Source organism: Anser anser (assembly GCF_964211835.1).
Source record: "Anser anser genome assembly, chromosome: 6".
Taxonomy (NCBI): Eukaryota; Metazoa; Chordata; class Aves; order Anseriformes; family Anatidae; genus Anser; species Anser anser.
The window spans coordinates 29,630,536-29,645,140 of NC_139726.1; the positions used below are offsets into that span (position 1 = coordinate 29,630,536).

The following is a 14,605-nucleotide window of genomic DNA, read 5'->3' on the forward strand; positions in this document are numbered from 1 at the left end:
CAAGCAAGGAGGAGACATGGTGCTTGCTCTCCTTCAAGAATTTTGTCCTCTCGGCACTCCTGTGCTGCTCCGGGGCTGCTTCGCCTGCTGCCTTCTGTTCACACCGATGCGGTGGTCGCAGCTATGCCAGCTTTAGTAAGAGGCTCGTCAGGTGGTCCAGGCGTCTGTGTAACCTCATCTTTGCTACGTATCCCTCAAACTCTCCCATACATACGTTGCTGGGTGGATTTTTTCCTCGCGAGGAGTTTTCCATATATATAATCTCAGGATGGGACTTCAGTCCTTATTCCAGGCTCCTGCCCCATCTCCTCAAGTCTTTAATTCTCCCTTCAAAAGTGTCGTTTTCCCTTGAAGGAAGTTCAGGGTGAGATGAGACAAGAGCGTATGAGAAATCTGTGTGGGTTTGTTTCTTCAGAAGTATATCAGATCTTCCTTTAACCTCCCTTTTTGTGCTGGGTATCTGGTAAAGTGAGGAGTTCCTCGTACCAGCAACTAGACAGATGGATCAAAGAGCTTCGATTGCTGGATAATGCTTGAAGTGAGGAGGCAGGTAAAATTACGTTCCCAGGAACGTCTTTTAAGAAGGGCGGTATGGTTTTTTCTTTGTATTTTTTTTTTATTCTGTTTTTAATTATTATGTAGTTATTTAGACACTTTTCCCGTGGAAACTCAAGTGGGTTTCAGTTGGCTACCCCCCAGGATGAAAGGAAGGCATGAGGAAAACATGCAAGGAAAGGTTTGCCGCAGCTGTATGAAGTCTAAAGTGAGGAACGTTCCAAGCTTACTCTTGATCCCATTATCTTTGATTTCAGTAAAAGCACTGGAGATGGTACCAGTGCTTATTTGTTAGAGACGTTTTGACTGAAACATCAAGATGGAGTGGGATAACGACTGAAAAGGAGGCAGCGAAAGTTGAGCGTCTCCCTTGGGGCGCCTCTGTCCTGCAGAGGTGCATCTCTGGAAGACATCTGTGTAATCGGGTTTGATTCTTGGCCTTCCTGCAGACGCTGGGATGTGAACTCTTCAGATACTCATTTAGGAGTTATCTACTGTTTCGTGCATTCTGTGGTGCTCTGTTTTATTTTCGGAGCGCTTGGCTTTCCTGCTGCAGGAGGATGTAGTGCTGAAGGCTTTCAGGAGGTCGGGGTGCTGCAGCTTCCCATGGGGAGTTCTGGATTCCTCTGCGGTCCTTTAGGCAGAGCCCTCAGAAACACGTCTGGTCCGTGAGATCTGGTATTTGGCTGTGACAGTCTGCATTTTCCCAAACTCTGAGGCTGCAAGCTGGAAAATGCTACAAAACGTCATTTTCTGTCTGTTGTTGATGTAATTTAATGATTTTTCTTCTTCAAGTAAAGAGACATTTTGTGCTGTTTTAACTCTAAGATGGAGAGGGCAGGATAAATGGACTGGCCTTCAAGTTTTAGTTTCCTTATCGTCATGAATAAAATGTGCACGCAGACCTCCCTCGGGCTTCTAACACCTGTTGGTGCCGTGTCTGCGGCTGGAGGGATCAGGATCGGAAAAGTTGGTCCTGGCAATCCATGATCGGCGTGCCCTGATCGTGTCTCCAGGTCTCAGTAGTAATCAGAAGAAAGTTTCTTTGCGATGAATGAGTGAGTGACATTTAAAACTCCATCTGTTGCCTACGGTGCGGTGCCTCACGATGTGTTTCAATGGCTGATGGGATGATTAATTTCGGCTCCCATTCATGCCGCGTGAAATGTTCTCAGAGCGGGGAATGACTCCAGCCCTTGCTGAACTGCACCATGTGTGGTGCTCGTAGGAAATCTCAGCTGCTGTTTACTCGTAGCTTGTGTGCCGAGGGAAGGATCGGGGCTGCATTTGCATTCACCCACGCAGCCCTGCAAAAATAATGGCAGCGCTGGCGTACCGAGCCGCCTGCTTTTCAGGGATGGCTCCGTCCCCGCTGCAGCCTGCGAGGACTTGCCCTTCCTACACGTGGACGAGGGGGGATTGCTTTTTTGTTTTTACAGGGGGGTCAAAACCTTCTTCGTTTTAAAACACTCGATGCAATCGCATGCTCCGCGCTTTCCAGATTTGGAAAGCCTTCCTGCTACCAGATATAATCTATTAGCTATCCCGAATGCCCCGGGCCAGGTCCGGTGACCCGGCAGGCAGCTTTCTTTTTCTCACAGACCTGCTCGGACAGATTGCTGGCCTGGCCCCGTGGAGGGGAGTCGTGTCACAGAGGTGGGTGTCCGGCTGCGTGTGCCGCCCGCCGAGCCCCCTGCTCCCACTGCCGGGCAGCTTCTGGCTGGGCACGTGCCTAGCGAGCGGGCTCGGTGCGTATGGCAACCCATCGTGCTGTTGTTTCCCTCCCTCGGCTAGTAATTTCTGGGGAAATACCGCCGATCTTCGGGGCAGCCCGTCGGGAAGAGCGTGTTGCAGGTTAAAACCTGCTGCGTCTCTTCCAGGCGCTCTGAGGGCGCCGCACCGTGTTTCTCGGCCGCTTCGTTACGGTTTACACAAAAACACGCTGCTTTTATCCTGGCGCTGCAGTCAGATACTGCAGTAGCTCGTTTCTATTAATAGCTCTGATCTCACTGTCTCTTCGCGTTTCGGCGAGTTGTGACATTTTGGGAAGCGGAGCCGGTGCAAGGAGCGCCCGGCGTGCTCGGGGACGCGGCCGCGCGCGGTGGCCTCCTCGCCTCGCCGTCGAGCCAATTCGAGGCGAATTTAACGCGGCGGCGCCTTGAGAAAGCATTTAGCACGGCGCTGAAGCCTCCCTGCTGCGCGGCGTGCGTGCTGTAAGTGACACGCTCCTGCCACCGAGAAGGCATTTTGTCAACAAGGAGCCGCGTTTGAAGGCTTCGAGGAGCTGGCAGCCCCCCGTGCCGCAGGGCAGCCCCCAGGAAATAAGGCGGGTGGGACAAACCGCCTCGACGCGCGCTATTTTCGCTCCTGCCCGGCGATGAAAGCGGCTGAAAATAAGGCTCAGGGGGAGGTCCCGGCACGTGTCCGCTCGCCCGGCCGCATCAGGAGGAGCTGCCGCTCGGCACGCCGCGATCGCGCTCTGCACGGATCCCGAGGGTTGGTGCTGGGGTGGCAGCGAGCGGCAGGCTGCGGATGCGGAGCGTGGTCTCTCGGTTTTGCTTTTCGTTTTTTTTCTTTCTTTCTTCTCTCTTTTTTTTTTTTATTCTTTTTTTTTTTCCACCGTTCTGCTATTGGCAGAATCTGGCTGGAGGGCAGCGCCAGCACGGCAGTAATTAGAAAGCAAACTCATTAGTTGGAAATAAAGCCCAAGTGCGGGGAGGATGGGAGACGGGGGGAGAAGCTGAGTCGATCGTTTCTGGACAGCGCTGCCCGGGGACGCTCAGGCACAGGCACCCCGTGCCTGTTGGAGCTGAAATGCTGGCGTTTTGGGGCACGTGGTGGTACGTCCGAACTTTGTCTGCTGGTGGGACGGGACCGGGGTGCTGCCTGCCGTCCCCCTGGGGGCTGGGGCCGGGGTGGCAGCTCGGCCCCCCAGCAGGAGGGAGCCGTGCGGGGATGCTCCAGGGCAGTGGTGTGTTCAGGGCGCTGCGCTGTAGGAGTTGAGCAAGGAAAGGCTCCTCTGGCAGCCACTTTTGTTTTTTAAAGAACTAGTTTGGGAAACGGTTTTCAAGTTCAGCTGAAGTAAAGGTTCTGCCGACAGGAGACTTGAACTGAAATCCGTTTTCAAAGGTCGTGGGTCCCCATCGTACTGAAATCTTGCCATGTGCCTTTCAGTGTGCTTTCGGGACTGAATCCTTCTATATTTCAGTCTTTTAAGGACTTTCATGAAAATGCTGTGTCGGAGAAGGGGGAGAAAATACAGCTTTGAGGCTGTTAGCCTTATTTAAATAACACATGTACATATTTAAGTAGTGTCACCTTCTTCTAATCCCTTCCAAAATGCTCAGTACTTGCAGAGAAGTTGTTTTTTTTTTGTTACAGAGAAGCCCCACGTATGACCATCCCATAACGTATTTATCTGCAGCCTTGATGTGAAATGATTTTAATGCCAAACATTTTTCGTAGGAAATGCGCCCTTGCATTATATTATGTTGGAGATCATCAGTTTATTATAGCAAGTATATTTAACCGATAGATGACTTCCACTGGGTGATGTTATGGACAAGCTGTGAGATGTCAAATTTACAATCTCGGCCGTGAGGCCACTACGTGCCTACAATCAATGAGGGCCAGAATGCTTTAGGTCTTAATTAACGTACAGCATGCAGGCAGTCTTTGATGCATGGCCATGTTTTATTTATCTGGGGAGGGAAAACCATCAGACTGTTTCTAACTTAGTGTAAAAATAATGGCAACTGAACCGTGAAAAAAAATCCTACGTGCCTAGGTTAAAAGAAATAGTAATAATTCCTCCTGTTTCTTTCCTTATGTTCCTACAGTGATGGAAGGGGCCGGGTGAACATGCGATAGTTTATTATTCATAATTGAGATCTTGTCTTCTAATTCATGGGTTTGGCATTTCTCATTAAAACTCTGAATATAGTCTTTGTGCTTTTGCTAACGTCATGAATCTGATTGTATTAATATGTTCTCAAGGCAGAACCTATAAAAGCAATTTTCTAGTCTACCATAAAATATTCATAAGAATACAGGCTTTTTTGTTTTGATGATGTGTTCATTAAGTAGAGAAGGTTTTATTGTTTTCGGGAGGGCTCTGTAGGTCAGAAGCACTCGCTGCTTCTGTTGGGAACTCATGGCATTTCGAATAGTTTTTTGAGACTGAAATAGTACGAGTCACGGATGACGCACCCTGCGCGCAGACAATGAATGGGAATTGTGGCTCGGTCCCCGCAGCTGGCGCGCTGTGCCGCAGCGCCGGGCTTTTCGGGGGGATTAGTCGCTTTGCTGCCCGTAACTTGGGACAGGAAACGTGAGGTTTGTCGAGTTTTCTCAGGAATATTAGCTGGCTTTCTTCTCCAGCACCGCGAAAGTTACGGCTCTTATTACAGGGTAAAACAGTAGTAATTTATCACAGGGCACAACTCGAGCTCCCGGTTCCCATACCGCTCCTACAGGGCTGCAGTAATGTATTCCTTCTGGCCGAAATTGGGTTTTATTCCAACATGGTAAAAGCTTTTATCTTCTGCTTTAGGAAATATGTTATTTGGCTCAAAGGTGTTTGTACGAAAACGCATGCATGTTTCAAGGAAAATTGCATTTAGGCTAAGTAATGCTGACAAGTTGAGTGTTGTGCAGCGAAGATAACCATATTTACCCGGCGAACTGGTAAGCCCGAGCGAACGGCTGCCACCTTTGTGCTGGTAACTCTTTAGTCCGTGGTTGTAAAGAGGGGAGACGTCAGTGCCAGGTGCTCAGCAATCTTTCTGCAGCAGTCCAGGCGTGTAAAAAGCTCGTGATTCACAAAGACCACCGCGTTGTTTGCTGTTCTGACTCACGGCTTATGATCCTCTCGGGTTAACTGTTTCAAGCTCTCCTCTGGCTTTGGGGACTATGAAGTTGCATTAAATCGTACTCAGGGGACTTTTGGGGTGGCCAACAGCCCTGGTCCCGGCTGGCGAGGTGGCTCAGAGCCGTGTTTCTGCATGGCACCCGCGTATCGCCGCGGTCCAGGTGGTGTTTTCTGGTCACTTGGGCTTTGATGTGATGGGCTGGGGTGGGGTAAGGCCGAGCTGAATTGCTCGCTCTGTTACGGCTTCATTCAGATGGGGGCCTGAATCGTGCCGTGAAGCTATTGCATCTGGTGGAGCGGGGCCGGAACGGTGAAGTCCCCTTTGGTTTGCTGCCGGATAAAATCGCTGCTGTCCCAGGAGCGTGCATCTGTTACCAGTGTAATTACTGCATGCTGTAAGGCTCGGGGTGCAATCTCCGTAATGTTTAGATGCAAATGGTTAAATAGGATTTTTGATAGCCACAGCGCATCATGTTTTTGAAGGCTAGATTGCATTTTTGGCTTTTTATTTTATTTGGTTCTGTACAAATACTTGCAAATACCTGTTATTTTGTGTATTTTTCCCTATAGATCCAGCAGGGGGACGGGACTTTGGGTAGCATGGGAACTCTCCTCTGGTATTTTCCCGTTTCACGTGGTGCTGGGGTCAGCCAGGTGTTTTCTCAGGTCGCAGTCATGCCCTGGTGCTGTGCCACTGGCCGGGGTGACTGCGCTGTAGCAGCTATAGGGCTCCTGTCAGATGCCTGAGCTCGAGCAGAACCCAAAAACACTCCTCCATTACTCTGGAGGACTTCACAAACCAAATCTGATCCTGGTTTCCGAGGAGAACTTGGGAGCTCCTCGTCTGGGGGGTTTCTGCAGGCAGGGGTGTTCGGTGCCGCGCCAGGCGCTGCCCTGCGCCCTGAGCCACCAGCCTGCAGCGCGGGGGAGAGCCCCCGGGGAAAAGGACACGGGAAGGAAAACAATGGGGAAGTGGAGGGGAGAACTCGTGGGCTGAATAATAGCAACACTTCCAGCAATCTGACCTTTTGCAGAAAATACTTCCATCCAAGAAAAGTCTCCTCCTCCTCCTCCCCTGCACGAGCCCAGCTCTGTTCCCGAGGCACGGTGCGGCAGCCTGTGGAGCTTTCTGCACACACGCCATGTGCCCATGACCTGGCCTCTGGAGCCGAATTTGGCCTGTGAAGCTGAATTTGGCTGCTCGAATTTGGCTGCTTGTTGCGGCGTTGGGTGGTGAAGGTGCGGGGAAGCAGCCGATGCAGCGGGCTGGGAGCTGGCAGGGCACTGGGCTGGGCAGGGGGACATGGTACGTGTGGCTATGAGTGTTAGGAGTTCGATTCAGATAATTTTGTGTCCCTAAGACCCCCCCAGCTTTATTCTCTAATAAGAGCAATGATATTTTTTTTCTGTGCTTTCTGTTTCCTATGCTAAACTATATTTCTCTGCTGTTGAAGAAGCAGTGATGTTCTCCATGAAACCATTTTTGTGTAGACTGAGCAAAATTTCTGCGTTCGTCTCTTGGTACATGAATTTCCACCCCTTCAGCTCCTGCAATGCTGGCGGGGCTGCCCCTCTTAAAAACCCGCTAGTCCTCAGTACAAAGGCAGGAGGTGAGCAGGACACGACGGTTCCTTCCCGGTGGGCATGGCCGAGCTCCCCATTTCTACATTGTGGCCATGCCCTTGGCTTTGGGGCCATGGGTTTTGCCACCTTCCCAAGCAGCCCAGATTGCTCTGAATTACTCCGTTTTTATTTCTGCTGCCTGCCTCTCTGTTTAGCTGCAGCTTTTCCCAGCATCAGCTTTTTACGCGTTTCTCAATTACTGGCAAAAGTAAACATATTGATAGCGCTGGGGGGAAAACCCAATTAAAACCCTTTCTTTTAAAGTCGGAGTAGGGTTTGTGATACTAATGGTCTGAGTTGGTAAGGCTGTGCGTGGGTGTTGGTGGCATGCCACCAGTGCGGCAGGGTGACGGTAATGTGGTGGTTTCTGTGCCCGCTGCCCCGTGCCACCTGCAGCACCACATCCTCCTTTACTTTGGACTGTTTGCAGGTGGCTCCAGGTGATCCCAGAGAACACGTTACACTGTGCCCCAACCAAAATACTACAACCAAAAAAAAACCACACCAAACACATGCACTTTATTTTCCATTTTTGTTGAAGCTTGTTTTTGAAGAGTCAGCATCTTTATTTTTTAACACGTGACGTTCATTCAGAGGCATCAGAAGAGTTTTAAAGCGATTGCCCTGCAAAGCAAGGTGTTAAACATGGCAAAAGTACAGAGTTCGCATGAAACCCAGAACTGTCCTTTAGGTGGAGTTAGAAATGTTCAGTCATTCATGGGATGACAGTAACATTTTTTAGCAGGATCGAGCTGAGTTCAGCTATTGCAAAGTTATTTTTCATAGATGTCGGTCCCTGCCTGAAGTTATGACGAGCTCCTTGTCTTCAGGGAGATGCTGTTTGTGTAAGCAAAGAACTGATTTTCACTACACGGACAGTCAGGGTGGTGGCTTTCCTTTTTCCTTCCCTCGGCAGACGTCTCATGTTCCAGGTGGGTCTGGAACAAGGGTACAGTGGTTCTCTACCCCAGGCTTGGTTGTGCTTCAGCTTTGTCTCCCTTGGGAGCCCGAGCTGCAGTCAGCGTTAGGGCACTTGCTCCCCACCACTGCCTGTTTCCTAGATTCTTCACTGCACGTTTACTTTGGGCCAAGATCCTTTCCTGAAGTTCTTATAAAGAATCATAGAACGGCTTGGGCTCGAAGGGACCTTCTAGATCACCCAGTTCCACCCCCTGCTGTTGGCAGGGATGCCACCCACTAGGCTAGGTTGCCCAGGGCCTCATCCAACCTGGTCATAGGAGGATAAATAAAGAATATAGCATATAGTGTTTTTCTGTGTAATTTTTTTTTTTAAGCACAAAACCATCACGGTCCTGACCTTTGGATTCTACCAGTTGTTAGACAAGATTGATCTTTGCCGTGAAGTCTCAGATTAATATTTATCCTTCTCGTTTCAAGTGATGCTAGAAGAGTGGAATGGAGATGTGTGTTTTGAATACACAGGCTTGGAATGACATCAAGAAGGGTCACGTGCAATTCATTGAAGTTCTTTGCCTTTCAACAATGCACATATTTATAGGAGATGGTGGTTGGAGGAAAACTGCTTGAACTTTGACTGCCGTAGTGCTTTTTGCTGTTTAAAAAACAGGGTGTGAGTTTAACAAGTGCTATTCTTAGTTCAATCCAGAGCGTCCAGCAAAGGCCTTCAGGAACAGAATAAAAAGTAAATCCTGTGTGGCTGGAGAGTCCTCTCATCTCCCCCGTTGTGTTTTCCCTTTGCAGTTGATGTGACCACAGCACTGCCCTTGCAAGTTGCACCGACCTCAGTCCCGATGGACCTGCGCTTGGACCACCAGTTCTCCATGCCCGTGACGGAGCCGACGCTCCGAGAGCAGCAGCTCCAGCAGGAGCTCCTGGCGCTCAAGCAGAAGCAGCAGATCCAGAGGCAGATCCTCATCGCTGAATTCCAGCGGCAGCACGAGCAGCTCTCCCGGCAGCACGAGGCCCAGCTGCACGAGCACATCAAAGTAAGTGATGGGCAGCCCTGCCGTGGGAGGAGACGCCCAGGCGGATTGGGTTTGGGGGTGTGGATGTTGTTTTGGACTTGGTAACCTCCTGGTTAGCGAACGATCTTTACCAAAGGGACAGGAGCACCAAGATTTAAAGGGGGATGGCGTGGAGGAGGGGGAAGCAAGGTAAGCCGGTGCCATGTTAAGCCTTACCACCTGTCTGCGGAAATCCTCTGCCCCACTGCCAACAGGTGGCTTGCCAGACCTACATCTGGGTTTGGGAAATTTATATAGCCTGATGACAGTAGAATTTAACCCACGAGGAGGGCTTTTAGGCCACCCGTTGCTAGTATCACATATTTGGGACTAGAACGGCATATAAGCTGCTCAGGGGACGTATGCTGGCAGCGTGGGATACAAACCAAGCGTTGGGAGCTCGATGTCTCTGCAGGAACAGGAAAACCAGATGCGGAGGGCGCAGGAGGGTCTGCACGCCCCGAGCCGCTCCCAGCTCCACGTGCAGGTTAGCTGCTGGCCGGGGCGAAGAGGAAACCTAGCACACAGGAGGATAAGTAGGAAGTGCAGTTCGGAAGATGGCTGTTGCATAGTGAAAATGTTAGACATTATATAAATATTTCACAGTGATAGACTATTGCTATGGTAACATAAGCTTTCAGAATTGCTAATATGCTCTCTTTTCAAAGGGGGATTAGCACGGCACATGGTAAATAGTGTTAATGTAATATTAAAAAGCAACCTCAATTCAACCTTATATAACTTTCATTTTAATACAAAATATATGCCGGAGCAGGGAAGATAGGATTAAAAGTTAATGTTGTATTATTTACAGACTTTTCAAACACAGTTATTAGCCTGGGTGTGCAAGAATAGATGCTGTTTGAAGACTGATTAACAGCAAATGTCTGTGTCCTTAGTGGGTCCTCTAGTCTGCTCTCTTTAGGACAGAGGTGTGGGAAGGTGTATGTGTGTATATATGCATATATATTTGTAGATATGTATCTCTTTACAAGTGCCTAAATACATGCTTTTGTGCACAAATAACACAAGGTCAGTTTACTGCATTTGTGGTTCACACAGCGCATTTAGGTGGTAAATATATGAAGTCTCTATGACAAATATTTCTATTATTTAATTATAATTTCACGTTTCTTTAGATACTTGTCTTTGAAAATAAGACAGGACCATTTGTGTTTAACAGACAACCTCAAAGTACTGATGACAGGAGCATTGTTGCTCTCTTTTACATTGAAGGTACGACTGATTCTGGTAAAGTCTGCCTTAGAAGAAAATCAAGATCTGATTTTGAGAAGCCAGATAGCATGGTATATCTAGATCATTAGGTAATGAAGTTGTTCCTCTGTTGTGTAAGACTGGCTGGATGAAAAACTTAAAATAGGAATGAAGTAATCCTGTACAAAAAAAAGAATGATGACCTGTAAGGTGATCTACAATAGTAAGTGTGTCATTTTAACCCAGAATTTCTTTAAAAATAAAATGGCACAATATTTCAATAATCCCATGATATATCACAAATAAAATAATCTCCAGACCATACCACTGTGTAATTATGATGTAACTTTTTTGTGAAATCTTTACTTCCTGTGTTTGTGTTCATAAGTCAGCCTGCATTTGGTTGACTGCTAGATTTGCCAGCTCTTTGGCCACTGACTTTCATAAATGGGTAACTGCACTCAGTGCAGCAACTGTAGGTGCAGTGAAGCTGTTACTTTGTCCAGAGAACTAAAATTTATAACCTCATATTTGGACTCTGAACTCAGAGCGGTTCAGCTGCTTTATGGCTCATGAAAAATGGGGTGGGAAGGGAGAAGGGGAGAGAATATTAAAGCAAATAAATAAAAATCCGATCCTGCGTGAGTGGAGCGTTAGGGGTTGAAATGTGAAATTCAGTATAGAAGTGGTCCTGAATGAAGCTGCAGAGCTCTTCTTGGAGGAATTCACATGATTTTTAAAAAATCAGCTCATTGGGATGTGCAGCGCGTGTCCCATGTGCGCCCGTGCATGCACCCATGTGCTGCACTGGAGGGCTGCCTCTGCATGCACCCTGGATGAAGAAAGACCTTCCCGCTGCTTCTGTCCTCATCTTTACTTTTAGTGCTGTAGACTGGGAGTTCACAGCACGCAAATTTGTGTATCCTAAGCAGACCTGCTGCGGCTGGGCTGGTCTCTGGTGTGCAGAGGAGCAGGAGCAGGCAGGAAAGGCTGCTGAGGGGTAGGCAGGCGGCTGCTGAGAGCTGCAGGAGATGGGTGGGTTCCCGCTCAGGCAGAATAGTGCTGGAGAAAGTTCGTGTGACGCATTCAAGTTGCCACGGGTGAGCAACATTTTGAAAAAAAATGTTAGATAAATGGAGTTAGTTTTCCATTTGTTTTCAAAGGAAACTACAAACGAATCCCAGGAAATGTCAATAAGACCTAAATGCTAGTACAGATGAAGACTGCGGGTCTAAGGAATTGTTGCAGAGCAGTTCTGGACTACGGTATTTTTAACAGAGACGTGAGACAGGACTGTAGCTTATGAACTTTCCTGATTACTCACACTGAATCTTTGGATTAGCTATGAGAAGGAAATGGCAGATTCTTGATGCTCAGTTAGATGATTGCTTACGGTGTCACTGATGAGGCGAAGAATTTTGTTAGTCTCTTGTCTCCAAAGCAAACTGTTCAAGATGTAGGAATAGTTTATTGAACGTTACAGTCCTGAGATTCTTCAACTGAAAATGTTATTTCATAGCCTGAGGATTGTAATGTACTGTAATGAATGTGTAATGATTGTAATGAAGGTGTCCATCACTCCCTTGTACAAAATTATATTCCCAAGTTTCCTCTTCAGGTAGATACAAAGGCTTACTTTGGGTGAGAAAAGGCCTGAGAACCCAAACGTGCTCAGATTTCTGTTCAGATTACACATAACAACTATTGACCAGAGTAAGCTTGACTGGAGTGAGCTTGCAGTCTGCCTTACTGCAGCACCTCACTGCAGTTCTAGTTCTCAGATGTTTTCAACATCTTGCCTGACATTGTTTTTTTGATTCAGAAAGCAAACCTTCATCAGCTATTGCAAGGTGTGATTGTGCATCTTGCAAACTTGCATGCTTTATGAAAAACTCCTGCAGCTCTGTTAGAATTTTCAGTGTCAGAACAACCTCAAAATCTAATGAAGCAAACCAGAAATTTTAAATGAAGTTCTAAACTTACTTATCAAAAAAAGGCAGTTTTTTACTTTCTCCCTAGCATTTCCAAGTGCTCCTTGGAAATGACCAGGAGCTTTGTTACTCATATTATTAAACTCTAAAATTGCTTTGTAAACTTTCTGTGAAGGGGGGAAAATTTCTGCATCTTCCTATTTTGCATACCTAGGCAACACTACCTAGAATCAATTAATTTGGCTTTCCTCATTACTGCCTAGCATCCAGCATTTTAATCAAGAAGTGCAAAGCATTTGTTTGTTCATCAGTTTCTGTCCTTGAGCAGTAATTTCTGCACTTTACCCTGTCTTATGCCTGTTCCTAAAACCTTTTGCTAGGTTCCTAGATAGTAAGTATATTTTGGATATCGCAGGAGAGCCACTGGGTGCAGAGCAAATACTGCATTGGATCTCCGTTTTGGCAAGGTGTTTGCATTTCAGTACCTTTGCACTCTTCCTCTTGCAGATGTTGAATGGTTTAGTTGACAGGAATTCAGTGGCTGGGCACACACGTATGGCGTATGGGTGAAGGTAAAAATGGTTTTGATGCACTTCTTAAGCAGCTCTTGTGCCCAAAGGAGGAAGATTCTGGGTTTGGGACAGACGTAAGTACAGCTGGCATTGCTAACTTACAGCACACAGCACTGTGAAGATGTTAAAGCACTTTCTGGTTTTAAGTGTTAAACCCTTAGCTAGTACAACAGTAATCACGTTTTGTGTTTTTTTTTTCTTTTTTTACTATGCTGCTGGTGTGAACAGAGAAACTGTTCTGACTCAGATGGGGGCTAGGGGGGTGGGGGAATCTCTCCCTCCCACCCCTCCCCAAACAAAGCAGTGCTATAAGAAACATTTTAGGTTCTTTTTTAAGTAAATGAATTTTGGCTTGAAAAAAATGCTGGCATGTCTTTTTGTTTTTCTGTTCCGGTAGGTAACTTTTTCCTATTGAAATCTGAAGTTTTGGTATTTTCCAGCACTTGGGTTTATTCCAGCAGCCCGGTTTTAATCGTCTGATCCAGTGCACGAGGAGCAGGCAGGTGGTCGCCGTCCTTCTGGCTGCGCGTGTCATCCCTTCCCTCGTCCCCCCCGTCAGTCCTTGCTCTCACAGAAAATTATCAGCTGCTTGCATTTGAGCAGAAATTGTGTTTTTGGAAGAAATGGTCTCCATGTGAAGGTGGCAAATCCTGGAAGATCATGCAATCTGGAGAAGCAGGCTGGGAGCGAAATGATATTTGTGGAAGGAAAGCCGACTGGACGTAGTTAGAGCTCGGCACGTCGAGGGAGCAGGATCATCGCGCGCGGGGAGCAATGCGAAAACTCTGACATGTTTAGGGAAAATAAGCTGAGCCTTATGAAGACTTCACACCATATGGAAATACAGAAAACTGTCTTTCACAACTACAGCACAGCTTTGCAAATTGCTGAGACTTGACATCTGAAAGCAGAGCGAGAGAGGAAGCCGAGGCTGTTGTGTACCGGAGGCTGCTGCGGGCTGGCTGCAGATAGACAAGTGCTCGTCTCCAGCGCAGGCGCTTACCTTCAGTGAAACAGATTTTCCACTGAGGCGTGCCTCGCCAGATGTGCAACAATATTTATAGCCTTCAAATCTGCCTTCCTAAACAAAAACAAGGATGGAATAAGGAGCCTGGCGCCCGGGCCGTTGCCGGTGAGACTGTGGAAAGCCTCTCTGCAGGTTCCAGCGTGAGCTCTGCTTGACCTTTGATTGCGAAGGAATCGGCAGTGAATTTTTTCCTTTGTGAGTCACTGATTCCCGGCCAAGATCAGCTGGAAGTTACCAAAAGCTTTTCCATTTGCCTTCTGGTCAACGGCTGGAGGGAGGTGATTGAAGAGGGGTAGGATACGCACTTTGGCAGTGCTAGAGGCACCTCGGGCGCTGTGAGCTCAGCAGAGCAGTGATGTGCCCGGTGGGTAATGCGGTTAATCCCACTGCCTCTGCGCTGCCCGAGTTCGGAGCAGGGCTCATAGGAGCTCTGGCTGTTTTATAGCTGAAGCCGGAAACTTATTCAGGATGCTGACGCACGTCAGCATTAACACATGACAGCAGGCACCAGAAGTGTCCTGGTGGCGATGGGACAGCAACAGGAGAGCAGCTAAGCCTCGCAGCTCCTTGCGGGCCTGAAATCTTAACCCAGAGGCATGCAAAGATGCTAATTCTGTCATGCGATGCTATTCCTCTTTTTTTTCCATTGGTCCGAGAGAAGAATATTTGTGTGCATCGGTAGCAGAGTGCCATACCGCTTGTGCAACGTACATAGGATGGTCAGAGGAGGCATGGTTCGCGTCTGAGCAGCAGCAGCGTTGCGCAGAGGAGGGAGCTCTGTAGCAGTGCTCATTGAGGAGTGATGCTGAAGTTGTTTTCTTTTTGTT

At 47.9% G+C, this 14,605-nt stretch overlaps 1 protein-coding gene across 14 annotated transcripts in view; it reads left to right on the top strand.

Annotated features, from left to right (window-relative positions):
* HDAC4 (histone deacetylase 4) overlaps positions 1 to 14,605 on the top strand; it is a 252,798-nt gene that overhangs the window by 122,505 nt on the left and 115,688 nt on the right. For all 14 annotated transcript variants that reach the window (XM_083841239.1, XM_083841246.1, XM_083841240.1 and 11 more), the window contains one exon: positions 8,771 to 9,015. In XM_083841239.1, coding sequence (XP_083697365.1) covers positions 8,771 to 9,015 — 245 coding nt within the window. The remainder of the gene's footprint in view (positions 1 to 8,770; positions 9,016 to 14,605) is intronic.